General features: G+C 38.2%; 1 protein-coding gene and 1 long non-coding RNA gene across 2 annotated transcripts in view; one reads left to right on the forward strand and one right to left on the reverse strand.

Moving 5' to 3' along the window:
* Window positions 1-3138: 3138 nt before the first annotated feature.
* Window positions 3139-24551, forward strand: part of LOC145786980 (cGMP-dependent protein kinase 1-like) — a 31059-nt gene continuing 9646 nt past the window's right edge. Inside the window, exons 1-9 of the mRNA XM_082598733.1 lie at window positions 3139-3175; window positions 3678-3842; window positions 3931-4116; window positions 4327-4866; window positions 5957-6069; window positions 7152-7314; window positions 15412-15552; window positions 16927-17067; window positions 17501-17620. Of these exons, the coding sequence (XP_082454859.1) occupies window positions 3744-3842; window positions 3931-4116; window positions 4327-4866; window positions 5957-6069; window positions 7152-7314; window positions 15412-15552; window positions 16927-17067; window positions 17501-17620 (1503 nt within the window). The 5' untranslated portion in view covers window positions 3139-3175; window positions 3678-3743. The remainder of the gene's footprint in view (window positions 3176-3677; window positions 3843-3930; window positions 4117-4326; window positions 4867-5956; window positions 6070-7151; window positions 7315-15411; window positions 15553-16926; window positions 17068-17500; window positions 17621-24551) is intronic.
* On the reverse strand, window positions 19247-20908 carry LOC145786990 (uncharacterized). Its single transcript, XR_014291331.1, has 3 exons — window positions 20823-20908; window positions 20358-20484; window positions 19247-19768 (listed from the first exon to the last, which is right to left on the reverse strand). It is a non-coding gene; the product is annotated as an uncharacterized LOC145786990 (long non-coding RNA).

The raw sequence follows: 24551 nt of genomic DNA on the forward strand, positions 1-24551 counted from the left end.
TTTTACGTTATTAGCCTACAAAGTGAAAGTTTCTACAAATCTATTTAAACGTTTTTAGATATACGAGATAACACCTCAAACTTTGAGGCCCCTAAATCTTGAGGCCCAAGGTTTCAGCCTTTGTATAATGGTAAATCCGGCACTGCCTACTGCTACAAACTATGTTTACCGTGATGCCGCTATAAGGGTTGCATATTCATTTGCGTTAAATTATTAACACTTGAGTGGATTGTGGAATAGACTTAACAATAAATATTGACACCAAATGTTTTGTTTTTTCCGGCGTTTGTTTTTTGTCACGATGTTCGGACTACTTTTATAGCTTCAGTTTCAGTAGGCTATAATGTACCGTTTTATATAATTATTAAATTTGACTAAATGTCGACTTAATTTTCATAGTAAATGATTTTCAGCCTTCATCGTCTCACTGAGTTTGAAAATTAGTTTTTAATGTCTTTGTCGACCGATGAGTCAATTTGTTACTTGGCCTATTTGTGGTTGGCGAGCAAAGTTCATGTTTTTTCACAAACACTTGAGTTCATCGATAAGTCATGGAAAAAGCACTTAACAGCTTCACTCCTTAAACAGAAGTCCAACACAGACTAGGTATCCGCCACTGCAATTAGTGCATTGCATGATTTAAGCTTTTGACTGCTTCTGTGATGGTGACCAGTTATAAACAGGTGATTGCTGTACAAAGTTGAAGTTAGAGGCAATTCAAGAGAACTTATGAGGTTGAAAAGATCAGGTCTTGCAAGTAGAAGGTTGCTTGTGGAACCTTCTACACGCAATTTTTAAGTTTTGCACCACCAATCAACTCTCATCAGTTATAAGGTTTTAGGAATGGTTACAGAGAAAACAAATTTCTGTGACTAACTTTAAGACAGATTTCTAAACACGTAGGCCTACTGTTTCGCAAGCTGGTAGTCCGAACTAAATTGTTTATCTGACATTTTTTCAAATTGATTTGAAATTCCTAAGAAAGGCAAAGGCAAGATATTTTTTTCTGGTGCGTTTACTATACTGTAGCCTGTCATTACTATTTACCTTTTATTGAAACTACAAAAAGTCATTAAGACTCCGATTGAACAAAAATGGAAGACGCCCATACTCGAGTTTCACCCTTATTTGGGATTATCAGTGGTGCATATCAATGTGTCTTGAGTGAGAATCGAACTTTCAATTTTGATGGTAGGCCTAATTGTAGACGTCTCCGACTTGAGTGGCTACCGAACAAGAGTAAAACCGAGTTTGGTGTTTTTTATTTTCGTTCGATCGTGGTCTTATAATGACTTTACAAACTCTCACATCTCCTTAATTCTTAAACTACAGAAACTTCTAAACGTTCTTGTTTTTGTAAGTCAGTTGTGAGCCTGTGGCAATGCCTCGGTGGAAAAAGGGTTTCTCTCCGCCTAGTGTTCTTCCTCAAGAACCAAACACTAAAAGTAATGGAGTGAAGCAAACATTTACCCAACTCACTAGCCAGTTAGAGGTGAGCTATTACGTGACCCTTCTAATCTATAGTCGTAGTGTGTTCTGCAGATAGGATGCGGTGAAATCCATGTTTTTCAAATTACTAAAAAATGTTGTCATTTGCAAAAAATGAAACACATGTTTAACAACTAGTATTAATACATAATTGCAGAAGTTGAAAAAAATGGACATGCCAGTGAAAAATTTGAGAGAGTAATTCAAATTAGGTATTGTATCAAATTACTTAAGTTTCTCTTATTTTGTAATCTGTATAATAATTTAGAGCAAATTAGTAGCATTGAGTCAAAATCGTAAACTAGATTTTTTTATATTCAACAGGTTCTAAAAAAACATAATCGAGAACTGGAACAAAAGCTAAAAGAACGTGACAATGAAGTAGAAAAACTAAAAGAAGATTTGGATAAATCAAACAAGGTAAGTGTAGCCTACCGTAACTCATGTGATCGGCAGTTGCACTTGCACACATCAGTTTGGCTCACATAATTTTTAATCTTTATCCTCGGACCGACAAAGCCTTTAATAGGTTATTCCTGGTAGTTTCGTTTACTTGTAGAGGCTCTGAACCACTGACGGTTACTACCGCTGAATAAAGAGCGGTCCTGAATTGCTCAAGCGCACACCTCGAGAGTCGAACCAGTGCAGCTTGATCTTATTTCAGTTTTACCCAATCCTTTTGAGCATTGATGTTCTATATTTTTAGTAAATAAAGCTTATCTCGTATTTGGTGGTTACCCTTACTCTTTATTCTTTGCTACAAGCGCTGTCAACACTAGAGCTCCTTTGTAAAGATCTACACAGAAACAAACTCTTCTTTTTGCTTGCTTGTAACGTTGCAATTGATTAAACTCATTTAAGTCATTTTTTTAGCACTTAATTTATTATGTGTAATAGGCTTAAATCTATGTTCTCAAACACTGTGTATTACAATGATAAATAAAATGGATTTAATGTAGGCTACGGTAAATCGTCTATTTCTTTACGTTACTAACTGTAGCAAGAGCTGGCTAGTTAATTTGTAAACGGATTTCTGTTACAATTTATGAAAGAATGTAAGCTATTGAACTTAAGCTGACTTTAAGTAAGTTTTTGTGCCTATGACCTGTGCTCGATTGCTGCTTGAATAGGCTCTTGAAAGAGCTCATCAGAAACTGGAACAGCAACTAATACAGCTAAGACGTGACAATGAGAATAAAAAGCCTAAAGATGCCTTAGTTGGAGCAAGAAAAGTGAGTGGTTGTCCTGATATTCTCATGAAGACAGACGAAATTATTCTGCATAACTTGGGTTTTGCTGCTTTTCAAAATTATACTACAGATATTGTACATTTTATTGAAATGTTGATTTATTGCTTTAACTCATTCGCAATAACAAACCTTGTTATTCACAAAATAGTTTATTTTCCATGGATTACCAGAACGGGAAACTTTGTTTCATCTTAATGACCTATGGTTTAAAAATTGCAGTAATTCAAATAGTTTTTAAATGAGAATTATTTTTTTGATATGTTGTAATTATTTTAGTGTTTGGAATGTTTTTGTTTGATGAATTTATTTATGCAAAGCCCACAGAATCAGAAACCATACCAAGAAGAAGACTTGCAATAAAACCTGAGCCACAAAAAATTCGTCACTCAGTTAAAAAAACACAGAAAACTCCGGAACAAAGAAGATTTCTTAAAAAAGTAACCAAATAATTTCATTTGATCTTTGTGCTTGGTATACGGTTGGTTGGTTTGGTTTTGAATCTTTATCTACGGATTGACAAAGCCTTGATTGGTTTTTCCTGGTAGTTTTGCATACTTGTAGAGGCTCTTGACACAGGGCCGGTTACCGAAATTGACAGAGTGAAGTTTTCCGATTGTTAAAGTTGTTGCCGGGGAATTATTCCATCCTTTAGGTGCCGCTGAATGGAGAGCAGTCCTTAGAATGCGTTGCTCAAGCGCACACCTCGAGAGTCGAACCAGCGCCGCGTGATTTTGAGCCGGGCGCGCAACCACTGAGCTATCGGAGCGGACGATTATTACAGTATTACAGTATAAATTGTTTCATATTATAAGTATGTTTAAAAACATCGCTCTTTAATTATATTAAAAACATCACTCTAAACACATAACTGAGTGCTACCAATGGTAAACTTTGTCTGTTTTAAGCTAATTTTAATCAGAAAATGAATTATCTTTTCAGGCCATCTTAATCAATGACTACTTGAAGCATCTGAGCGAAGATCAAATCAATGAAATAATTGATTGGATGCAACAAACTACTCCATCTAATAATACATTCATCAAAGAAGGAACAATTGGAGACAGACTGTTTATTTTAGAGGATGGAGAATTGCTAGTAACACAGGTGAATCTGATGACTTGTATCTCTACAGTTGTATAAAGGTCATTTATTTAATATCTAAAAAATTTTTTTGTCGGCTTTATCGTTAAAGGAGTCACGTTTAATAAACATCATCAAACCACCATCGGTATTTGGGGAACTGGCTCTCCTCCATGACTGCAGGCGAACAGCGACAGTGAGGGCGAAATCACCAACCAAAGTATGGATGCTCCAACGCAACATGTTTCGAAACATCATGAAGACGACAACCAAAACGAAACGAGTGGAACTGATTCAGGTAATCAATATAACGGACTCGTCAGCACTTCACGTTACTATCGACTTTTTAAAATAATGATGAGCTGATTTTGTTTACTGAGTTTAAGCTTTCTCGCAATAAGATTACCTGTTGGCATACTTTTGTAGAATTGTGATTAAAAAATAATCATATTACATTAAACTTATGTAATTGCTAAGTTGTTCATATTATTTTACAACATTAATGCAGGCTCTTGGCAAAGTTCCTTTGATGCAAACTCTTGGGATCAGCAAACTTGGGAAGCTAACAGAGGTTTTGGAAGAAGAAATGTTTGAGAAGGGCCAGTACATCGTTAGACAAGGAGAGACTGGAGAGATCTTTTACATCATCATGGAGGGAGAAGTTGATGTCACTGAAATAGGGCAAGAAAAACATGAAGAATCGTTTATTCGAACTTTAGGAAAAGGTTCATACTTTGGCGAAAAAGCGTTGCGAAGTGAAAATGGAAAGAGAGAAGCAAATGTGATAGCAAAAAATAAAGTTCGATGCATGACATTAGACAAGAAACCATTCCATTCCCTGATTGGAAACATGGCAGACAAGGATTGGGAGTCTTCGGAAAGAAGACCAACCCTATCACGTGCAAACCGTGTTTCTATTTTCAAGGATTACACACTCAGAGACTTTGACTTTGTGGGTGTTCTTGGAATAGGGGGTTTTGGTCGAGTAGAATTGATCTGTTTAAAGGAAGATCCAAATCGAAGCTTTGCCCTCAAATGTATGAAAAAGGTAACGTCATCAGTGTCCAATAAAAGTTTGAAACCTTGTTTAAATTGTTATTTCTCAGTGTTTGAACATTCGTTTTTAAAAACCTATTGAAAATATTTCGTTTTGGTAAGATGTATGTAGCCTACTCGTTAAGAGCAGAACGCTACAATGTACAATGTAGTATCCTAATAATAGACGGTCTTAATTTGACGTCATTGAAATGACTAAACGTAGAAAAGTTCATTCTTTGAGACATTTGACGACATGATCCATTAACGTCCTGGTCAAATGGGTATATTGTGGGTGAGAACAGTAACGGTAAATGCTATTTTTCTGTGTCATTTTGTTTTTTAAATATTCACAAACATTAGGACGTTTGTATTGCAAAATAAACTACCTACATAGGTGGATTGTGTCATCATCGTTTTTCCGCAAATCATTACATAGCTTGGCTTCTTTGCCTTCTTGTCCAGTTAGTCTAAATCTTCAACAATCGGTCGTAGGCCTACGGCTGGATACGGCTAAAAATTATGTAGCCTAGGCTAATGATAATTTAAAAAAGTGTCAAATCCAGCAGTACACTTAGTGCGCCATTTCGTACTATGTCTATTACACCTATAAATCCAAGAGTTTTTTCTGTTTACTTTCAGCTAGCAATTTTAACTTCAGCACTGATCTGATGATATGTAGCTTAATATATTGTCGAGAACGAGTTAAACGGTTTTCACTTTCCGTGTTAACAAACTAATTATTATGTGAAGAGAGGGGCGTTCTTCCCGGCTATCAGCACAAGGCTGAGCACTCGCTAGTACAGCGAGCAGCTGCGATTCGCTAACCATAACGGTGTAGCTTCCACGCAAGCCATTCAGACTTTCCAATCAACGATATGTTTCTCGGCAGCCGATTTGTACAAAGATAAGAGTTAAACTGACTGGTAAAGCGGTGATCGAATATCATTGTGGCAGAATTAGTGGTGCGATACTGACGAGCCCAGCCTCATGGGCGAAACACGGTGTCTATCGCTGTCAATTCTTGCTACAAATCGGCTGCCGAGAAACAAACTAATTATTACCTGTGATAGTAATTCCAAAGCTGTGGTTATTCTATTTAGATTCATATTGTGGAAACAAATCAGGAAGAGCACATTTACTCGGAAAAACAGATCATGCTTAACTCCAACAGTCCATTCATTGTGCAGCTCTACAAAACATTCAAGAACGACAGGTATGAAGCAATTCAAAGCTAATACGTCAGTGTGAAGTCAACTGATGTCAATGTGAAGTCAGCTGACGTCAATGTGAAGTCAGCTGACATTGCTAACATAAAATGCAGACTTTGACTTTTCAAAAATTGCACAATAGACAGCCAACTCTCAATCCGTCATGCTTGATGTCAATATGACATCACATTCGCCGAGATGACATCACCGAAATTATGTCATCAATAGACTTCGATAGGGTATCATCTTTTGCTGGTTTGAACAATGTGGGTAATTCGCTTGTTTTGAATGTGGAATTTTCTACATTTTTTTTCACAGATTTTTTCGTAATAATTGATATTGGCGGTAATCTTGTTGAGGTAATTTAATCATTGTCTTCACCGACCGAAGTGCGATTTCAGAAATGTCCAAGTTAAACGTAACTTCATACATTGTGCCCTAAATTGATATATTTTCAAGCAACGTTGCAGTAAAAAAAATAATATAATTGATGAACGTTTGTTTGAAGAATGTCGAATTGTCGATGTCTCACAAATAATAATACTTGAAAAGAAAAATCAAGAAAATAAAATATCTTCAGACAAGTGTTAAACTCACAACAATGCTTGACATGAACAACTCGGTTACATGTTTTTTAGGCTAATACAAACGAGTTTATTTTCACACAAGTCAGTTCAATCATAAACAGCTAAAAATCGATTTCGATCAGCTAGCAGCTAGATCATCTTCAGTTAAGCTTGAATTCAAATAGAAATGAATTCAAATAGAATCTATTTGGGCTCAATCTTAACTGAAGATGATCCAGCTGCTAGCTGATTGAAATCGAGTTTTAGGTGTTTATGATTGAACTGACTTGTGTGAAAATAAATTCGTTTGTATTGAAAATATAAAGCAATGTATGTGAATAAATCACGTCAATAAGATATATTGGCTTGACATGCTCATGCAAAAATGCAACCTTTTCTGTTAGCTTACAGTAGAGAAGAAGTGGCCTAGTTATAATCATGGATAAAACTTTGGTAGAGTTCGCTTTGTTGTACCACAGACATACATGAAGGTCTGTTATAATCATTAATCTATTGTTTAGGTATGTTTACATGCTGATGGAGCCCTGTCTGGGAGGAGAGCTATGGGCAAAGTTAAGAGACGATGGATACTTCGATGAAGGAAAAGCACGCTTTTACACAGCCTGTGTCGTGGAAGCGATCGAGTATCTCCATTTTCATGGCGTGATATACAGAGATATAAAGGTAAAAGAAAGTCGAAAAATGAAAATATATAAAATAGTAATTGAACAATGAAAACTATTAATACTACAAAAAGTGCTCAAGGCCAAGCAAAAAGCAAAGCAGAGCGAATTAAATCAAATATAATTCTTACTATCTAAACCCTTGACAGCCTGTTTCACCTAAAGGAGGATCATCAGAAGGTCCTTATTCAAATAGAATGATTAGATTCTATAGACTTTCTGATGATCCTCCTTTAGGTGAAACAGGCTGTCAAAGGTTTAGATAATAATAACTAGGGGAGAGTGGGGTTGGTTGAATCATTTTAAGGTTTTATTCCGCTTGTGGGCGCCAAAGACTACAGATCATGGTAAAAATTGGTCTGCTGATACTTGGACATACACTCTACTAGATGAAAACGGTTTCATGTAGATACTACAAAGCAGTTAAAATTGATGCAAATTTCAAAAAAGGTACTACTTTTTGAGATAACGGGGTTGGTTGAATCACATGCTGGGGTTAGTTGAATCATTCATAAAATCATTTTAAAAAATTCCCTGTTGTGTTGTATAACATAACACATTATTTCGAATAACTACAAACTAACTTAATGGCAAAATATTTATAGCATTCCACAAAAACAAGCAAAACAGTTTAACATATTTTGTGCAGATAAACAGCCCATCTGTACAGAGCTCATGAGCCAACTACGATACATTTCACCCAAGCTTCTCTGTCAATGTCAACACTGTTATTGTAATTTTCTCCACATTGGTTGCATAGCCATGCTCTTCCATCTGCAGTAGCTGCTGAACCTCTTTTTTCTTTTGATTGAATCTTGCTCTTCTTTTGAGGCTTCTCAGCACTCCTATGCTCAGTTGCTTCTTTTTCTGGCGTGCCCGTCAGTATCGCACACTTGAGGCGTTTTCTTCCTCCATTTCTTTTACCTGTTTTGACAGGAGCCTTGGGGAACGCACGCATCATTTCAGGACTGAATGGCATTGAATTAACTCCAGGACTTGTCAATGCGAGTCTTTTCCGACATGAACGAGAGGTTGAAGGTGTATTGACCGGTTCCTCATCGCTTATGGTGGCCAACAGGCCTTGCACCTCAGAAATTGAGCTTTCGTTCGAGGCTGGTGGCTCATCAGCAACGCCAATGTTCTGTGACATCACAGGCGTTTGAATATGATCACATTGGTTAGTGTTAGTGGATTCATTTGGCAGATTATTTGACAAATCTCTGGTTAATGATTTCATCAGGTTAAAATATAACGGGGTTGGTTGAATCACGTGATGCAACCAACCCCACCACGATATCACAGAAAATAAGAGTAAAAGCTTTTTACACTGAGTTTGAACTTGGCCGTCATTACTGATTTCTTAACACTTAGCTAACTGGCTACAAAAATAACTTCCACCTTCTCATCTGCACACTATCTAACTAACGCTAAACGAAAAATACTAACAACACTGAAATGTTACAAACAGCTATAAAATATGGGGGTACTCAAAAACACCAACTAAACATCAACTTCGAAACTCGTGCGTTCCAGCATGCTGAAATGATGGCCATGCCTTGCGAAAAAAGTCATCTGATTCGGTTCAATGATTTTAGTCTCAGCGCAGTCGACCGTGATTCAACCAACCTTCGATTCAACCAACCCCACTCTCCCCTATATTTGATTAAAATAGTAATTGTATTGTTTGCTTGTTTATAGGCCACCTAGCCTATGCTGTAACCAAATGCTATGGTCTCTCTGCAACAATATTTTTTTCCAATTGAAATCTTGCTTACTGTACAATGTAAACTCATTATTAGTAAACCAGTAAACCGATTTAGATACAGAGAAGCTCAAGGCTATTCCCTTTTTGAGGCTCTCAACTTCCGTTTTAACAGTCATGGAGACGTGTATGTCAAACAAACAACCATTGATATCATAGTAAATTATTAGGCTAGTGGTAGAGATATATGCACGCAAGTGGAAAAATTGGCCATGTAAAAATAACCAAAGTTTGTAATTTAATTGCAACCATTTTGTGAAATATTACAGTAAAATAGGAAATGTTAGTCAAACAAAATAATTGTATTTTATTGTTAATGTTGGGTTCTTTGAAGAAACATTGAACTTACAAATTTTATATTGCCTGTATGAGAAATGCTAATAACAAGATATTACTACAACATGTTTCCTACCATATAAGTTCTCATTAAATGGTCTAGTTTAAAACTCATAAGAAATGAAATACGGCATTATCATAAAATATACTTAGATTGACAAAAAAAAAATTCATATCCTTTCTCGTAGCGATATCATCCAAAACCTCATCACAATTTATTTGCTTCTGTAATTAGTAATACACAGAATGCTTAGTGCAGACAACCTGTCTTGATACATTGTGGACTCCACAAGACTTCAAATTTTCATCTCCGATACTGGCCCCCGCCCAACCGAAATGCAAAAGCTAAGAAAGGCGGTGCGATTCAACCGCCTGCATACAGGCGTCAAATTTTTTATCTCCAATACGCGCAAATATAGGATGGCACCACCCTCATTCTGTGAGTGTAACAAAAACGAAGATACTGCAGACAATGCCACCAGTAACTGCATCGAATGGTGTGCGTGGTCTGCGCGAACTGGACAAACAATCAATCCAACGGCTGCTCGGTACCTGCCCAAACATCTAGCCAGAGTAACCGCCACTGCTCAAGGGTGGTATAAGGTAAAGCCTCTTGACCCGCGGCAAAACTACAAAACGTTTAAATGAAGAACAGGATTTTAATTCCTTTTCAGTTCTTTTAAATCTTAAAAATAACCTCTTTCCTGAACAGCTAGTACTGTAATCGACGAATCGTAAAGCTAACAGCGAAACTGCAAACGGCTCATTAAGTCAGTTACGGTTAATTTGATCGTAGACGCACGTCGCAAGTGGATAACTGTGGCAATTCTAGAGCTAATACGAAACAGTCGAAACTGATAATTGATTTTACATTTAGAAAAGCTACCTGAATGTTTTGCTCGTAGTTTTGGTCTATATAACTTAATAAACGCCCGTATGAGACAAAATGTGCTTTTCTGTAGGTCTGTGGATTTGTCATGTAGATTTATAGGCAACAACTAGAGAGAGAACTACAACTAGTAAAGAAGTAGGATAGAGGTGTGCAAAAAATCACAGTTTGTTGAACATTAGCAGATAATTTCCTCAATGACCATTCACAGTTAAGGCATTAGCAAATTAACAGTTAAAATGTAACCTTCAAATATGTTATATTTTTTTCCATAATACATAAACACACCAGAAATTTGCATTACCACCTGTTTATGAATAGCTTACCTATAGTATTTTATCAGAACTGGTTTCTAGAAAATTTATATTATTAGCCTACCAGGTAAAAGTTTTTACAAATATATATTTTTTAAATGTAGGCCTACTTGATATTTAGGTTAAATTTTGTGCCCCCTACATCTTGAAGCCCTAAGCTTCAGCCTTTCTAGTCTAATGGTAAATCTGGCACTGGTCGCAGTGCTCACGGGCGCAACACCAGCACTGCCATTAGCAGTGATCCTGGCACAGTGATGAGACACACCATTGGAGAATCTTCCTATTCTTGTTGTCCTCCGACCCACTGATATTCGTCTAAAAAACGCTCTGCTCCTTCGGCGAACGAACTTTAGAGCAAAATCACCTTCTTTACTCTTAAATGGCTGCTCCTATAACCACTCCTGTCGACAGAAATCAAGACACTCATTTGTGCCAGCCACTCAACTTTTGGTAGAGCTGACAACTATAAAGACAAAGCTGACAAATAAAATAAAGCTGACAAATAAAATAAAGCTGACAAACAAAACATTTCTGCGGCTAATTGGGCGGGTATAAGTGGAAATCAATAGATGGCAAATTCTTCCAAGCCTCATTTTTTCATTCCCGACGCCGACACTTGTCTCATATCGACCTGTCCCTATTGATACAGGCTTGGGTGCGCCTCAACTTTCTTTGTACCGGCATCGGAGTTTTCTGCTCAATTGTGCATCAATGGAGAGTGGCATCTATTTCTTCATACAAATGTGATGCTGAGGCACAGGCCGCAAACCGTATCAAAAATTGCACCATCTTCAACCCACCTAACGGAGTGCAAGGCCTGCTTGTCTTGAGTGATGAAATCAAAACCTCGTTGCTTTCCAGTACCTTAAGTGTAGCCTACTTCAAAGAACATCGTCAACCTAATGTAATAAAAGGATAGAACTGCGATCCCAGAAGCTTATACAAAGAAGACTACAGTGAATACCGACTTCAAAGTCAAACTGAAAGTATTAACAATCATGTCACTGAGTTGGCTAGTAGCTAGAAATACTGTACAGTGGCCTACATGCAGTGCCGGTCTTAGGGTATTTCGGGCCCTATGCGGAATATAAGGCAAACCGAGGCGTGTTGTCACAAGGGGCGTGTTGTCACAGCAATTTTTTTGTACTTGCACTGACTGCTTCGAGTCTATATTTGTAGCACGTGCTTCGTTAAGAGTCATCTTCATTTTGAGGTTAGCAAAGTCAAGAAAAGACAGCAGGTTTAGCTTAAATTAAATTATTATCAAAAATTTGGTCATCGATGTAAATTTCACTAACTTTTCAAAATTGTGTGACGCTTTCGTAAGAGCAGTCTGACCGCAAGTATGAAATCAGTTTTATAGCTTATTATGTTAGGAGTTTAGCTGACACTTTAGAAGTTAATAGCGAGCCTTTTCTAGCCACCATTAAAACTTTTGTCTGACTGCATTTGTCGGGGCGAGTTGTCACAGCTGTGACAACACGCCCCGACGTACAAGTTTAATACAAGAATATTAATAAATTTCATTGAAACATTCCAAACAATTTCAAAAACTGGGGACTTCACCCCCATCAACACAAGCCTTGTTTAATTTACGGATTTTTCTATTAACTTTAGTGAAAACGTAACGCCAAAGTGCTAAAAAGTACATTTTAGGATTTCAAACCATAAATATTATTAACACATTTTTAAGAGGGCCCTTTTTACTAGAATTTGGGCGGGGGCCCCACATGGACTTGATGCGGCACTGGTTGGCAGGTTTTAAGTTACTGCAAACGTGCAAAAGAACAGTTGTCACAATTGTTTTTTTTTTACAAAAATTTGATTTTCTTGAAATCCTTTTGCGGTTAAAAAGTTTACCTAGTGGCAAAAGGAAGTGTAAGTGGACAGTGTACGAATGATATAACCAAATCACTTGCATTGTATATAGCAAAAGCACAAATCAAAAAACCCCAAACCTGTGACAACACTCCCCGGTTTGCCTTACTTTGCGGGCCCCAATAACAATGATCCAATTCAGTAGCGTGGCTAGGTAGGCTATTTTGGGGAGGGTGAGGGTGGTTGTGGTCAATAGCGCGGGAACTATTTTTCTCTAGGGGGAGCTGAAGCTGCCATTAGTGTTGTGAGCTTCTGGGGGCTTCGCCCCCCAGACCCCCCTTGTGTAGGAGAACGTTTAACACTGGTAGCAACTTTTATAGGTCCCTCCTGTGTGTAAAACGACGCCAAAACACACACATTGTAAGTTGTAAGAAACGAAGAACGGCAACAACAAAGCAGCTGTTCAGGAAATTAAAAAGTAAACGAACAAATTAGAAAGTGATGTGAAAACGACAGTTTGTGGAAATGAGTTCTCACACTCTTTCGAAGATTGCTTTTCGCTCAGGTTTTTCTCTAACTTATATGAACTGTGTCATGAGCTTTTTGACATCGACAGTGTTCAAAATGTTTTGGTGGACATACATCAACGCCGGTAAGTCTATATTGTGTCATTGAGCTTCTCAACCACGTTTTCAGGCGTCTTAGAGCAGAAAAAGAACTTTCTGATGATGCAGCTGAAACTGGGAGGCAAAGGCAGAGCTCCACGAATTTTCACGTTTCTTTGAAAAGATCGGTGTTGGAGGGTTTGGTTGCGATAGTATCTCAGCAACCTTTTGAACGGAGTTTGCGGTTTTTCCACTTATACAGCATCGCTGAGCAAGGTAAGTTCCGTTTTAGGCGATCTTTTCTGATGGCATCCGGTAAGCTGATCTCAGTATCAGATCCTTCCTCACCGTTTGCACAGCTCAGAAGGGCCTTTTCTCTGGTGGCTGCTGTAAGCAGATCCACCTGGTCGAATCTTCGATCAAGCTCAGCTTGAACAACTCAAGGGCTTTGATGTATTGCCGTTTCCACGCTCCTTCTCCCGCAGACGACAAAGCATCCGATTCCTCTGTGTTTCAAAATTTTGCTGAAGTTTTGCTCACTCGGAGATCCTTTGGCGTCTTTAGGCTAGTGGCAGACGCTGGGACGTTCGCTGCTTCCACAAGCTTGGAAACGGATTCATCTTTTCTGAGATTTTTGATCCGTTTGCGGAAACTGGTGATGGATCCAAAGCTGAAGAAGCGGAGATCTTCTTGTTTTGGAGCTGTCTAGCGACGGCTTCTGCAGGCTGAAAAACTTCACCTCTGCAGGTAATCGCAAAATAAAGCCGCATCGTGTGTGCTTATTTTACCAAGCTGAATAGGCTATCTTTGCACGTGCGTCTCCTTCCATTGCACTATTTTCTGTCATGTCGGTCAGACATTGCAACAGGGGAGGGTAGCACTTAACAGCACGAACGAGGGCAGAAGCACGAACGCACCAACGAGTAGGACACAAACCCAGAAAATTGCAGGCAACTTCATCGGAACCAAAAAACGACATGAATAAAGATTTACGTTTAGACGATTCACGAATTACAACTGCCTTGAACGAAGTTTAAGGCATCGGCAATAAGCCTCACCTCCTTTACAACGTCTTGCAAAATCAAATCGAGAGCATGATTACTGCAGTGAATGTATAACGATCCAAGGCATAATGCTTTAAGTTTGGCCCGCACTCCGTTATAACAACCAGATCTCTTGCTGTTCTATGCTGTAAGTGTAAAGTGAATATTGCAGAATGATGTCCAATAAACGATGGAACACCGTGTTAGTAGGGAGGGTGGCTGGAACCGCTACTGCGAGGTATAGTTCCCTGTGATTGACGACTCTTTATTTCGAATGATGAGCGCGATCACACGTAATAGGAACTCGATCGATTCATCGTAGCAATTATTGCTCGAATAATTTTCTGAAAATATGTTATGTACCTTAAATTATCAGAATTTTCTAGGGGGGGCTGAAGCAATTATCCAAAATTCCAGGGGGGCTGAATTAGCTCTAGGAGGGCTGAAGCCCCTTGAGCACCCCTACTTCCGCGCCCTTGGTTGTGGTGGTGGCGGCGGCGTGATCGCCGAAGGCGACTCCCAGCGGCGGGGGGTCTGGGGGGCCTCCCCCATAAATTTTAAAAAATTGCTTAGAATTTGGGGCATTCTGAGAGCATGTTTAACAAAAATTTGGGTATGAATATTACTGTAAAATGGTGCTGTCCGGTGACATAGCAACATGATAAGATCATGTTTTCTGTAAAATGGTGCTGTCCGGTGGCATAGCAACATGATAAGATCATGCTTTCTTTGGCATTTTTCGGAAATACAGCTATGTCTCTATGTTGAGTCTGGATGCAAACTATTTCGTCCCCTGAAAAATTAGTACCCCGATTTCTTACCCTGAAATCGTGTAACAAAATCAAACTTTGACCTATTTCGTCCCCTGAAAAGATCGAGAGAAATTTTAAAATGTTTGCGGCAATTTCGATCAGCGACTTCGGCTGTGTTGTTTTTTTTTTCTCGAACTTGTCAGGGTACGAAATGTTCAGGGGACGAAATAGGTTGCACTCGTTGAGTCTCTATGTTTTCTTGTTGCTAATTCGTTTGTTGAATTCACTTGTTGAATTTTTCCATTGGAAATGACAAAATTACTGCATTTTCTGAGTAAATTGCGGGCCGCTTAATTTGCGGGCCCTGTGCGATCGTACGGTTTGCACACCCCAAAGACCGGCACTGCCTACATGCAATTATGAAAAGTGGATTATTAAACAAAATATCTCACAAACCCAATCAAGACGCCTTGTGATATCTTTTTTCAGAACAAGTAGCAAGTAGGCATAAGAAAAATTTAACCATAGCAAAAGAGCAACAAAATATAGGTTAATATTGTGACAAATTTACTATTACAGCCTGAGAACTTACTGCTGGACGAGAAGGGATTTGTAAAAATTGTAGATTTTGGATTTTCAAAGAAAATCAGCCATGGAGAGAAAACTTGGACATTTTGTGGAACTCCAGAATATGTGGCTCCAGAAATAGTGTTGAACAAAGTAAGACAAAGCCTTCTTTCTAGTAAAACGAATTGACAAACGAATTTCTAAAAATTGAAGTCGACTTACTTGACGTGTTCTATCGCAAACAATAACAAGATCCTAATTAACAATCGCTTTTTCTAAATAAGCTAAGTAAAGTGAATTGTAAATAATAATAATGTGCTTTTATATAGCGCTGTATCTATCTTAGATATGCGTTGCTCCTCAGCGCTTCAGAAAGCAGTGTGGATGCAGACGTATAGAGGAGCAGTCGAGTAGGCTACATTGTTGTCAAGGTTTTGTAGTTTACTCAATGTTTATTTTGCATTACAAGAGCACGACGGTTGTTTGAAAGGTGGTTGTGATCGGACACTTGATGATGACTAGACGGCAGTTCGTAGTTCGAAGGAAGTCAGACAAAGGGTTGCGAGCAACGAAAAATGATTTTTTTTATCATATAAAAGGAAATGTGAGAGGCTTGGTGCTGCATTTTAAATCCTTTCGCGATTGTTGTTTTTAAAAACAGAACAAAAGCTAAGTGTCTCAAACACGGGATCGTATGCGTCATGCGGCTCAAAGATGCATTTTGAAATTTCAAAAATAATAATCAACAATTTTGTATTTCATAGACTCAACAAGGTGAAATATAATTATTTTCATAGCCTTATCAAAAAATTTATAAGCAAGCTTCATGTAAAGCGACAGTAATGTCTGTGATGTAAGAGCAAACAAAACCTAGCTCTTTTGGAACCGTAAACAATAGATGTCAAATTTCCCAAAACCTCAACACCAAAGAAAATGAATTGTTCTCATTGCCCAGCATTGCCATTGCCCCATGCTTGTATGCGAGTAATTGATTCAAGGTCAGTTCAATTTTTACGGCATATAGAGATTGGCAAGAAGTTGGATGGCAAAAACTATCGTTTAGACTTTAGAACAGCATGATTCAAGAGCAAAGTGGTTGAACGCCTGGTCAATCTAATAATCAAAAATAAATTAATAAAAATCAATAAAATAAGAGTCCAAAATGTAGATACTAAACTAATGTTTAGCAAATGATTCGAAAACTAGAGTGTTTTTTAATTGCCCTGAACATGAAAACAGTTTAATTTTCGAAATGTTTGCTGAACATGAGTTTAGTACCTATCTGCATTTTAGGCATTTATTTTTCATTACCCTGACTTTAATTAAGTGGAAATTATGTTGCATAAGTGCAATACACACACATGAATAAGATTTTATATCCTAGTCTTTGAGCAAACACAAATTGTCAAATTTTGAAAATTTCTCTGATGTGTTTGTCTGGATTGCACTGATCAGCATGAACTCAACGTTAGTATCACTTATATGATATTTTACCAATGCTACTACATATATGTTGTTTTTATATAGGGTCATGACGTGGCAGTTGATTATTGGGCACTTGGGATCCTCATCTTTGAAATATTGACTGGGAATCCACCATTTAGTTCAGCTGACCCTATGGACACTTACAGACAAATTCTCCGCGGTGTTGATTCCGTGGAGTGGCCGGTAAGAAATTTATAAAACTTTGTTAAAGATAATTGCCTTGCTAGCGAAGAATAGACAAGCGATCTAGGTCTATATAGGGTTATAAAATGGGGTTTTGCAAAACAAGGACCAATGTATGATTTCCTGCAAATCTTTTCAGACCTTTTTTTCCTGCTTTAATTTGGTTTCACATTATTTATACTATACCATTTTGTTGAAAGATTTACTTTCGATACTATTCAATTTGTTTTTCTTTGTTGAAACGCAAAACTAACGATAGCCTACCGTGGAAATTTAATAAAGCAACAAAAAGAAAAGGTGACAAAACCGCAATGGTAAGACGTGCATGTACAAGATCTAACTTTATGGTATATAAAGTACCTTTCATAACATTTCATTAGGTTTTAAACTAACAATTCTATCAATTTATAACCAACTTTCTGTATCTTCTCAGCATAGAATAAGCGCTCCAGCAAAGAATTTGATTCGTAGACTTTGCAGAGAAAATCCGGCAGAAAGAATCGGAAACTTAAGGGGCGGTACGAGCGACATTAAAGAGCATCGCTGGTTTTCAGTACCGGTAAGTGATTGGACTATGAAATGTGGATTTTTTTCTAATCCCATTTAATGATTGGACATTTGAACAACATCAAAGTAAACTAAAAAAAACTAGGATAGGGAAACGTCAAAAACAATTAAATCTACGTAATATATCGCAATTTACGCAAGAGTCAATGGAAATCTACACGCCGTTGTCTGAGATGCCCATATGGTGTAACTACTTTATTTACATCCACTTCATTGTAATTTTATGTAAAGATTTATCAACAAGGGTCTAAGTTGTTTTGCACAAACAGAATGAGGATCTTCTTTAGGGCCTATGTAGTAGCGAAAATCCAGGTAGCAGACCATCTTATGTATTAAGAATAGCAAGCTTGTATAGGCCATGCAGCAGCAAGTATCCTACAATCTACAAGGTTATACGTCAGTCCAAACTCGCTATGGTTCACTCCAGGTAATTTAAAGCCAAAACTTGAAACTTTGCATTGATACAGTTGATCTTTTAGAAGAGGATAAAAAGTGCTCGAGGTTTTGGTTCACATCTTGTTAAGAAATGCTAGAGAGCTAGTACTTGCCAGATCGAACATAGAAAGTTCTCGCTTGGTACAACCTCAATTGATCATTTTTCTTCTGTGTAAAAAGAAGCTACTCTTCTCGGAAACAATCTGCATCAGAAAGAGTGAGTGAGTGAGAGGGGGAAAGAGAGCACTTTTACTTTGTCTGTTGCGAGAATAGTACAAGGTACACTGTAAACGAAAAAGGCTCGAAAACGAACCTATAAGGGAGCTACTGCGAATGGGGTTCTTTTTAAGAAAAGAACCCTTTATGGGGTTCTTGAAAGAACCTATAAGGGAGCTACTGCGAATGGGGTTCTTTTTAAGAAAAGAACCCTTTAGGGGGTTCTTGAAAGAACCTATAAGGGAGCTACTGCGAATGGGGTTCTTTTTAAGAAAAGAACCCTTTAGGAGGTTCTTGAAAGAACCTATAAGGGAGCTACTGCGAATGGGGTTCTTTTTAAGAAAAGAACCCTTTAGGGGGTTCTTGAAAGAACCTATAAGGGAGCTACTGCGAATGGGGTTCTTTTTAAGAAAAGAACCCTTTAGGGGGTTCTTGAAAGAACCAATACAGGGTTCTTTCAATAACCACCAAAGGTTTTTTTTTCTTAAAAAGAACCTTTTTGAGGTACTATTATGAACCTTCTGAACGTTCGATAAAATACCTTTCAGGTTTTTTTCTTATTTAGTACCTTTTTGAGGTACTACTATGAACCTTTGATAAAATACCTTTCAGGGTTTTTTTCTTATTTAGTACCTTTTTGAGGTACTATTATGAGCCTTCTGAACGTTCGATAAAATACCTTTCAGGTTTGTTTTCTTATTTAGTACCTTTTTGAGGTACTATTATGAACCTTCTGAAGGTTCGATAAAATACCCTTCAGTTTTTTTTCTTATTTAGAAAATTTTTGAGGTACTATTATGAACCTTCTGAAGGTTCGATAAAATACCTTTCAGGTTTTTTTTTCTTATTTAGTACCTTTTTGAGGTACCAATTAACCTTCCTATGGTTCCAATAGAAACTTTTAGATAAACTTACAGTGCAATAACTGCTTAAGGTTTTATTGAAAAAGACAGTATACACAGCAAATTTACCTTCACAAATCAAGATTATCAAGAAATCGTGTTTTGTAGAAATGAACAAGTGGAAAGAAAACGAAAAACGATGAAGCGTCTTCATTCTTTACATATAGGACGATAAAAAATACAGACCACAACAACTACAAAAATTACATAGGATGATGGATAGCTTTTAAAGAGCTAAGAAAACATGCTTGCAACAACGAGATACCGGTGCACGTTTTCTGATCTCCTAAAAACCTTCCGAGCATCCTGCATAATCACTGCCCATTACAATTTATTCACAAAACGCAATACCTTGCTTGTTACCTCCACATCTAAATGTAAAATGTGGGTAGACAAAAAAGACAAGGTATGCTTAGTGGATTTGGGGTAGGCTACTGGATGTTAAACACCCAGTAAGTACTCAACAGCACGGCGACTGCATCCACTAAATTATCCATGCCAATTACTTGACACCCGTCGACCATGACAGTGAAGCCATCTTCTTCTTTAAACCGTACAACCGGATATGTTGATTCTGGATTCTACAACAAACAATAAGCATGTAGATCAACTCGATGGCCAGCACAAGTGCGGGCATTGAGCAACATTCGCTTCACTAAACAATATAATGGGAGGGAGACACACAACCATCAAGGGCCTTTTTCTTGGTATCACATTTAGCGATTATCAATCAAGTGAGATGGCTCGCTATGCAGGACATCAGTAATGTTCTTAATCAACTTTTACATTCTTAGTTAGCTTAATTATAATCACCAATTGCTGTAACAAAACATGCATTGAAAATTGATGCTTACTGCATTGGTTGTGATGTAGCCATGATAACTATCATGAAGGAGTGACGGTACCGCGAGTAGCCAGCTTGGAGTAAACTCGTCCTTGTCTAAAAAATGAACTATTATCTATTAATTAATAGTTACTATGCATACTGTACGAACTACAAATAAGGGGGCGTTCAACGTCAACCGGTAACTGGGGAGGGTACCTAAAAGTTGATATTGGAGGAGGGGGTAAAAAACTGGGTGACGTCAATTGTGAACTCTTCTCTTCAAGCAAGAAAAAATAGTTTAAACTTAACTTGATATAATGAAAATGCACGTTTAGTCATGTTACCTGTTAAGTTCAGAATGTCCGCCGGCAATTTCTGCTTTTTAACGTTCTGATAAAAACGGTGGTAGCTAGTTTCTGAGAGCAGTTCAACACAATCTTTTTGCACCAGACTGTTCATTTCTTCGATCATCTGCACAGACAAAAACCTCAAATTAACCCTCACATACATCCACTATTTCTATCATTATATAGGATATATTAAAACTTATATAGTATAAACACAGGGTCAGTCGGATAATAATCCTTAAAAGCGAAATCTATTTGTCAATTAATCAGGCTTCTGTGTTTATACTGTGAGTTTACTACACTAAGCTAGCAAGTTCCAGCAGCGATCGCCTGATAGTTATCCCCTGATATATCAGATGTCAGCTAGATCCTAGTCACCTTACTAACCAGTACGTCATATACTGGCTTTGGTCTTGAAACAGTGCCATATGTATATAAAAATGAACGTAATGTTCAACATACCCAAATAGCGGTTCCTAACGGCGGATATTTCGCTTGCAGATCCGCAACCGACATTTCGTTCACATCGTGCAAACGCGTGGATCGAGTGCGCAACATTGCAACTGTTGCGACGGCTTTTCCCCTTCGCCATCTCCCCTTTCAATTGCTTCAAATGACGCTCAATGCTGAAAGCATCTTCTACCTCGCCAACCAACTGTAAAACACAACAATTAGCGCGTACACAACCATTCAATATCAACAAAGACAGCATCGGCCTTCTTTTTAGCCAAAAGGCAGTCCTTGATCATACGACTGAACTTGCTCTACACTTGATCTTCTACGCCTAACAGGAAGATAGTAAAGCTCTCAACCACGACTTCAAAGCATGTGCAGTGTGGAGTACAAGCTCCTGACAGATTGAGTCAGAGCCAGCAGTCAGAAAAGTGTATAGTAGTCGGTTTCTGTACTGTTTCTTGTTAAAATGGGCCAATATGCCTATGAAAAGTCAAATAAAACCGATATATAGGCTATTACATTTCAGACTAATCAACTAGTAAATTAATACCTGCAGATTTTCACTGATTCTTGATATTTTGCACCTCATATCCATATCAATACTATCATCACCATCATCAATAGCAGAAGTCGACCGACGTTTCTGCTTGCCGTATTTTTGGACCAAATAGTTGTAGCATACAGATCTTCACGAGTTCATTTCTGCACTTCGATAGTTGGCATAAAATGATACTATCTTATGCAGCAGCAGATGTCTTGACTCTATGATACACTAATCTAATTATCGTAAACTGTGAAATGCGTTGTAGCCACCACTCAATATCTGTTTTGTTTTGATGGACATATTTAGATTCACACAGAGACACAGAGAATGGACTAGTTTGACCCGTAAACTGGTCTGACCCGCAAAATTACGATAACTAGTAGAAATTACGTCAAGAGACGCACAAACGATTCCTTAGCTTACGACGACAAGAAGAAAAAAAAGTTTTCTGAACAATGATTTCAAGCTTGACTGAACAGCGACACAAAATGATAAAAACACATGGTTGCATAATGGATATACAAGACGTAGTATAATATAAACGAATTGTAACATAGCCTACCCCTACAAATGTATGAATTTACTTTAAAACTTCAATATAAGTTAGGCTACATCGAGTGCACAGTTTTTTGACCTGTTTAAAGGTTCACTTATTAACCAATACCATCTAGATGACGAATAATCTGGATATTGGCCATTTTACCGCATTATGTTGGGTCTACAAGTACAGTTCGAACAGTTCCGCACTTGTTAGGATAGGTTTCTACAACCTTACCCATAGATCGTTTAGAGCGCCGCTGAGAATGGTCGATCAATGAACAAGAAGATTTATTTTCTTCTGGTAACATTTTTGTGGCTGGATAATTTGAGGCAAATATTGCCTGTTCTAACTTTGCCAAAATTGATGTGTTATTTATTGGATTTGCTCCCACCGACGTCGAACGTCAAATCAGTCCTTCTTTTCAAACAACCTAGGGAGAAATTTGGTAAAGGGCATACCATCAGTAGAAGATTATTTGGTGTTAGAGGCTCATTATCGCGAGGGTCAAAAGTTACCGGTATCGGAACGATAGGTTTGGAGTTTAGTATATTTTGATTCCACTTCAACCATCATCGTGTGGAGAGACTCGTTCAAACCATTGTTCCTTTAAAAAGGCTGTCAAAATTTTCTTATTGGACGTTTTTTTCATCTTCCATCCTGAAGTTTTCTTCCATCCCATTTCCATTTCACCATAGAAATCTTCCATTCCATCTTCCATTCATTGTAGCCGAGTTTTGTTTTTTAACGTTTAGGTTTTGAGAGGCAGTTCTTTTGTAGTCCCCACTCCAGATAACTGGCTAGCTGCACAGGTGGCAAATTGCACATCTCACTCCACTTCTCAGGGTCACAGGGGTCAGATCTCAATAAACTCCACTCTCGAAGATCTTTTATTATTATCGATTCCCAATTTAACTGGCCTATACCAACCCCACGTCTTCTTGGAATTTGGAAATTGCGGGCCAAATTCAATGCACTGTTAGATCTTTCTACATGTGCATACCAGCGGAGCCATGTCAGCAAGAACCAGCAGTCGATCTTGCAACACGGATGACCGCATTTGTGGTCAGACCATTTTTGTTGTTGCATTGTTGGACTTCACATAACATATTTGTCGATGTCGCACACAAGTAGCCTATTATACACTCTCCCACACGTTTTGTAAGACAGGTGGAGTGATCTTAAGACTGGCAACAGTTCTCTGAATGCTTTTTAAGCTGCTTTTCCACGCGGCGTTATTGTGTAATCGCATCCTCCTGCTGCGGAAAGTAAGTCTCTAAGAAAACGAAAAGAGCTTACAACTTGCAGTTTTCCCGACCACTTGAACATCTGTTTGCGTTCTTCCGTCGATCGAATGGGCTGTGCCTAGGTATCGAGAGCATCTAAAGTCAGAGTCTTCGGACAAAGTGATCAGATCGACTGCATCTCTTTATACCCAGTATACTGTGGCATCCGTTGCAGTGAATGCTGTTGCGACCTACACCTTTGCGATAGACAGCACAAGGAAATCTGCTTGAATCGTGTAGTTCTTCAAGGCCTATACCACAGATCGACCTTGGTTTTATCAGTGTTCATTCTCAAGCCATTCTTTTCCAATGCTTCTTTCCAAGGCAGGAGCCTCTCTGTACACACTCATTGTTCCAGGCCGTCGGCTAAAATAATTAAGTCATCTGCATAAAGATCTTCCCAAGGAACACCGGCTCCAAACTCTCTTGACAAAGCCTCTGAGAACGACAATGAAGAGTAGAGAGCTTAATACTAAACTTTAGTGTGTACTCCTACTGTACTCCTACTCCTACTTCAAGTGGTCACCAACACGAACACCAGCTCCTGGCATTAGTGTACATAACCTTGTATAAGTCGCACAATCCACCATTTCCATTAAATATTTCTCAGTGTCCACCAGATAACTTTACATGGAACACGATCAAAAAGCTTTTAGAGATCTACGATCTTCTTGAATGCACCCCCTTTATCTTTGTAGAGAGATACGATGAAGCTCCTCTCCCATCAGTCTAAAGGAATCCTACTATGACAGATATTGAAGATGCAAGATCACAGATCAATGATGCACCTGCATTACGTACCGTCTGTTGCTTAATAAAAACTAGAAGACCTATATCAGGGATTCATAGATCTATATGTCTGTGGTCTTGTTTCGGTGCAATTTCAACAATCGCATAGGGAGCGCAACGAAATCAATAAAAAAGCGTTGGTGACTAATTTTTGCGTTTTCGGTCAATTCATGTGAAACATTATAGGGGCATCTAACTTACGTAAATGGCTGTTTTTTTTCGATGCACCCACTGCCTCCCGTGTATCATCAACAAGTTTTTGTGGGTTGGTGGAGCGTGGGAGCGGCTGCTTTTGAGCATAGGCGTAGCCAGGGGGGGCGAAAGGGGCCATGCCCCCCCTCCAGTTTTTTAAAGTTTGGATTCCGCAGTTGAACCATTTGTTGAAAATATAATATAATTTGTATAGATTTATATCGTTTTCCAAGACATCTGGCTATTAACACCCCCCATAAGGACTTGTTTTAGACACACAGAAAGACACCAATAAATTTTGCAAATCGTAAATCGCGCAAAGTTTACGCGATTTACTCTTCTTTTAACTAATCTGTGGAAGCAATTTCAGAATCGCTTACTCTGTT

This window comes from Aplidium turbinatum, chromosome 2 (genome assembly GCF_918807975.1).
Source record: "Aplidium turbinatum chromosome 2, kaAplTurb1.1, whole genome shotgun sequence".
Taxonomy (NCBI): Eukaryota; Metazoa; Chordata; class Ascidiacea; order Aplousobranchia; family Polyclinidae; genus Aplidium; species Aplidium turbinatum.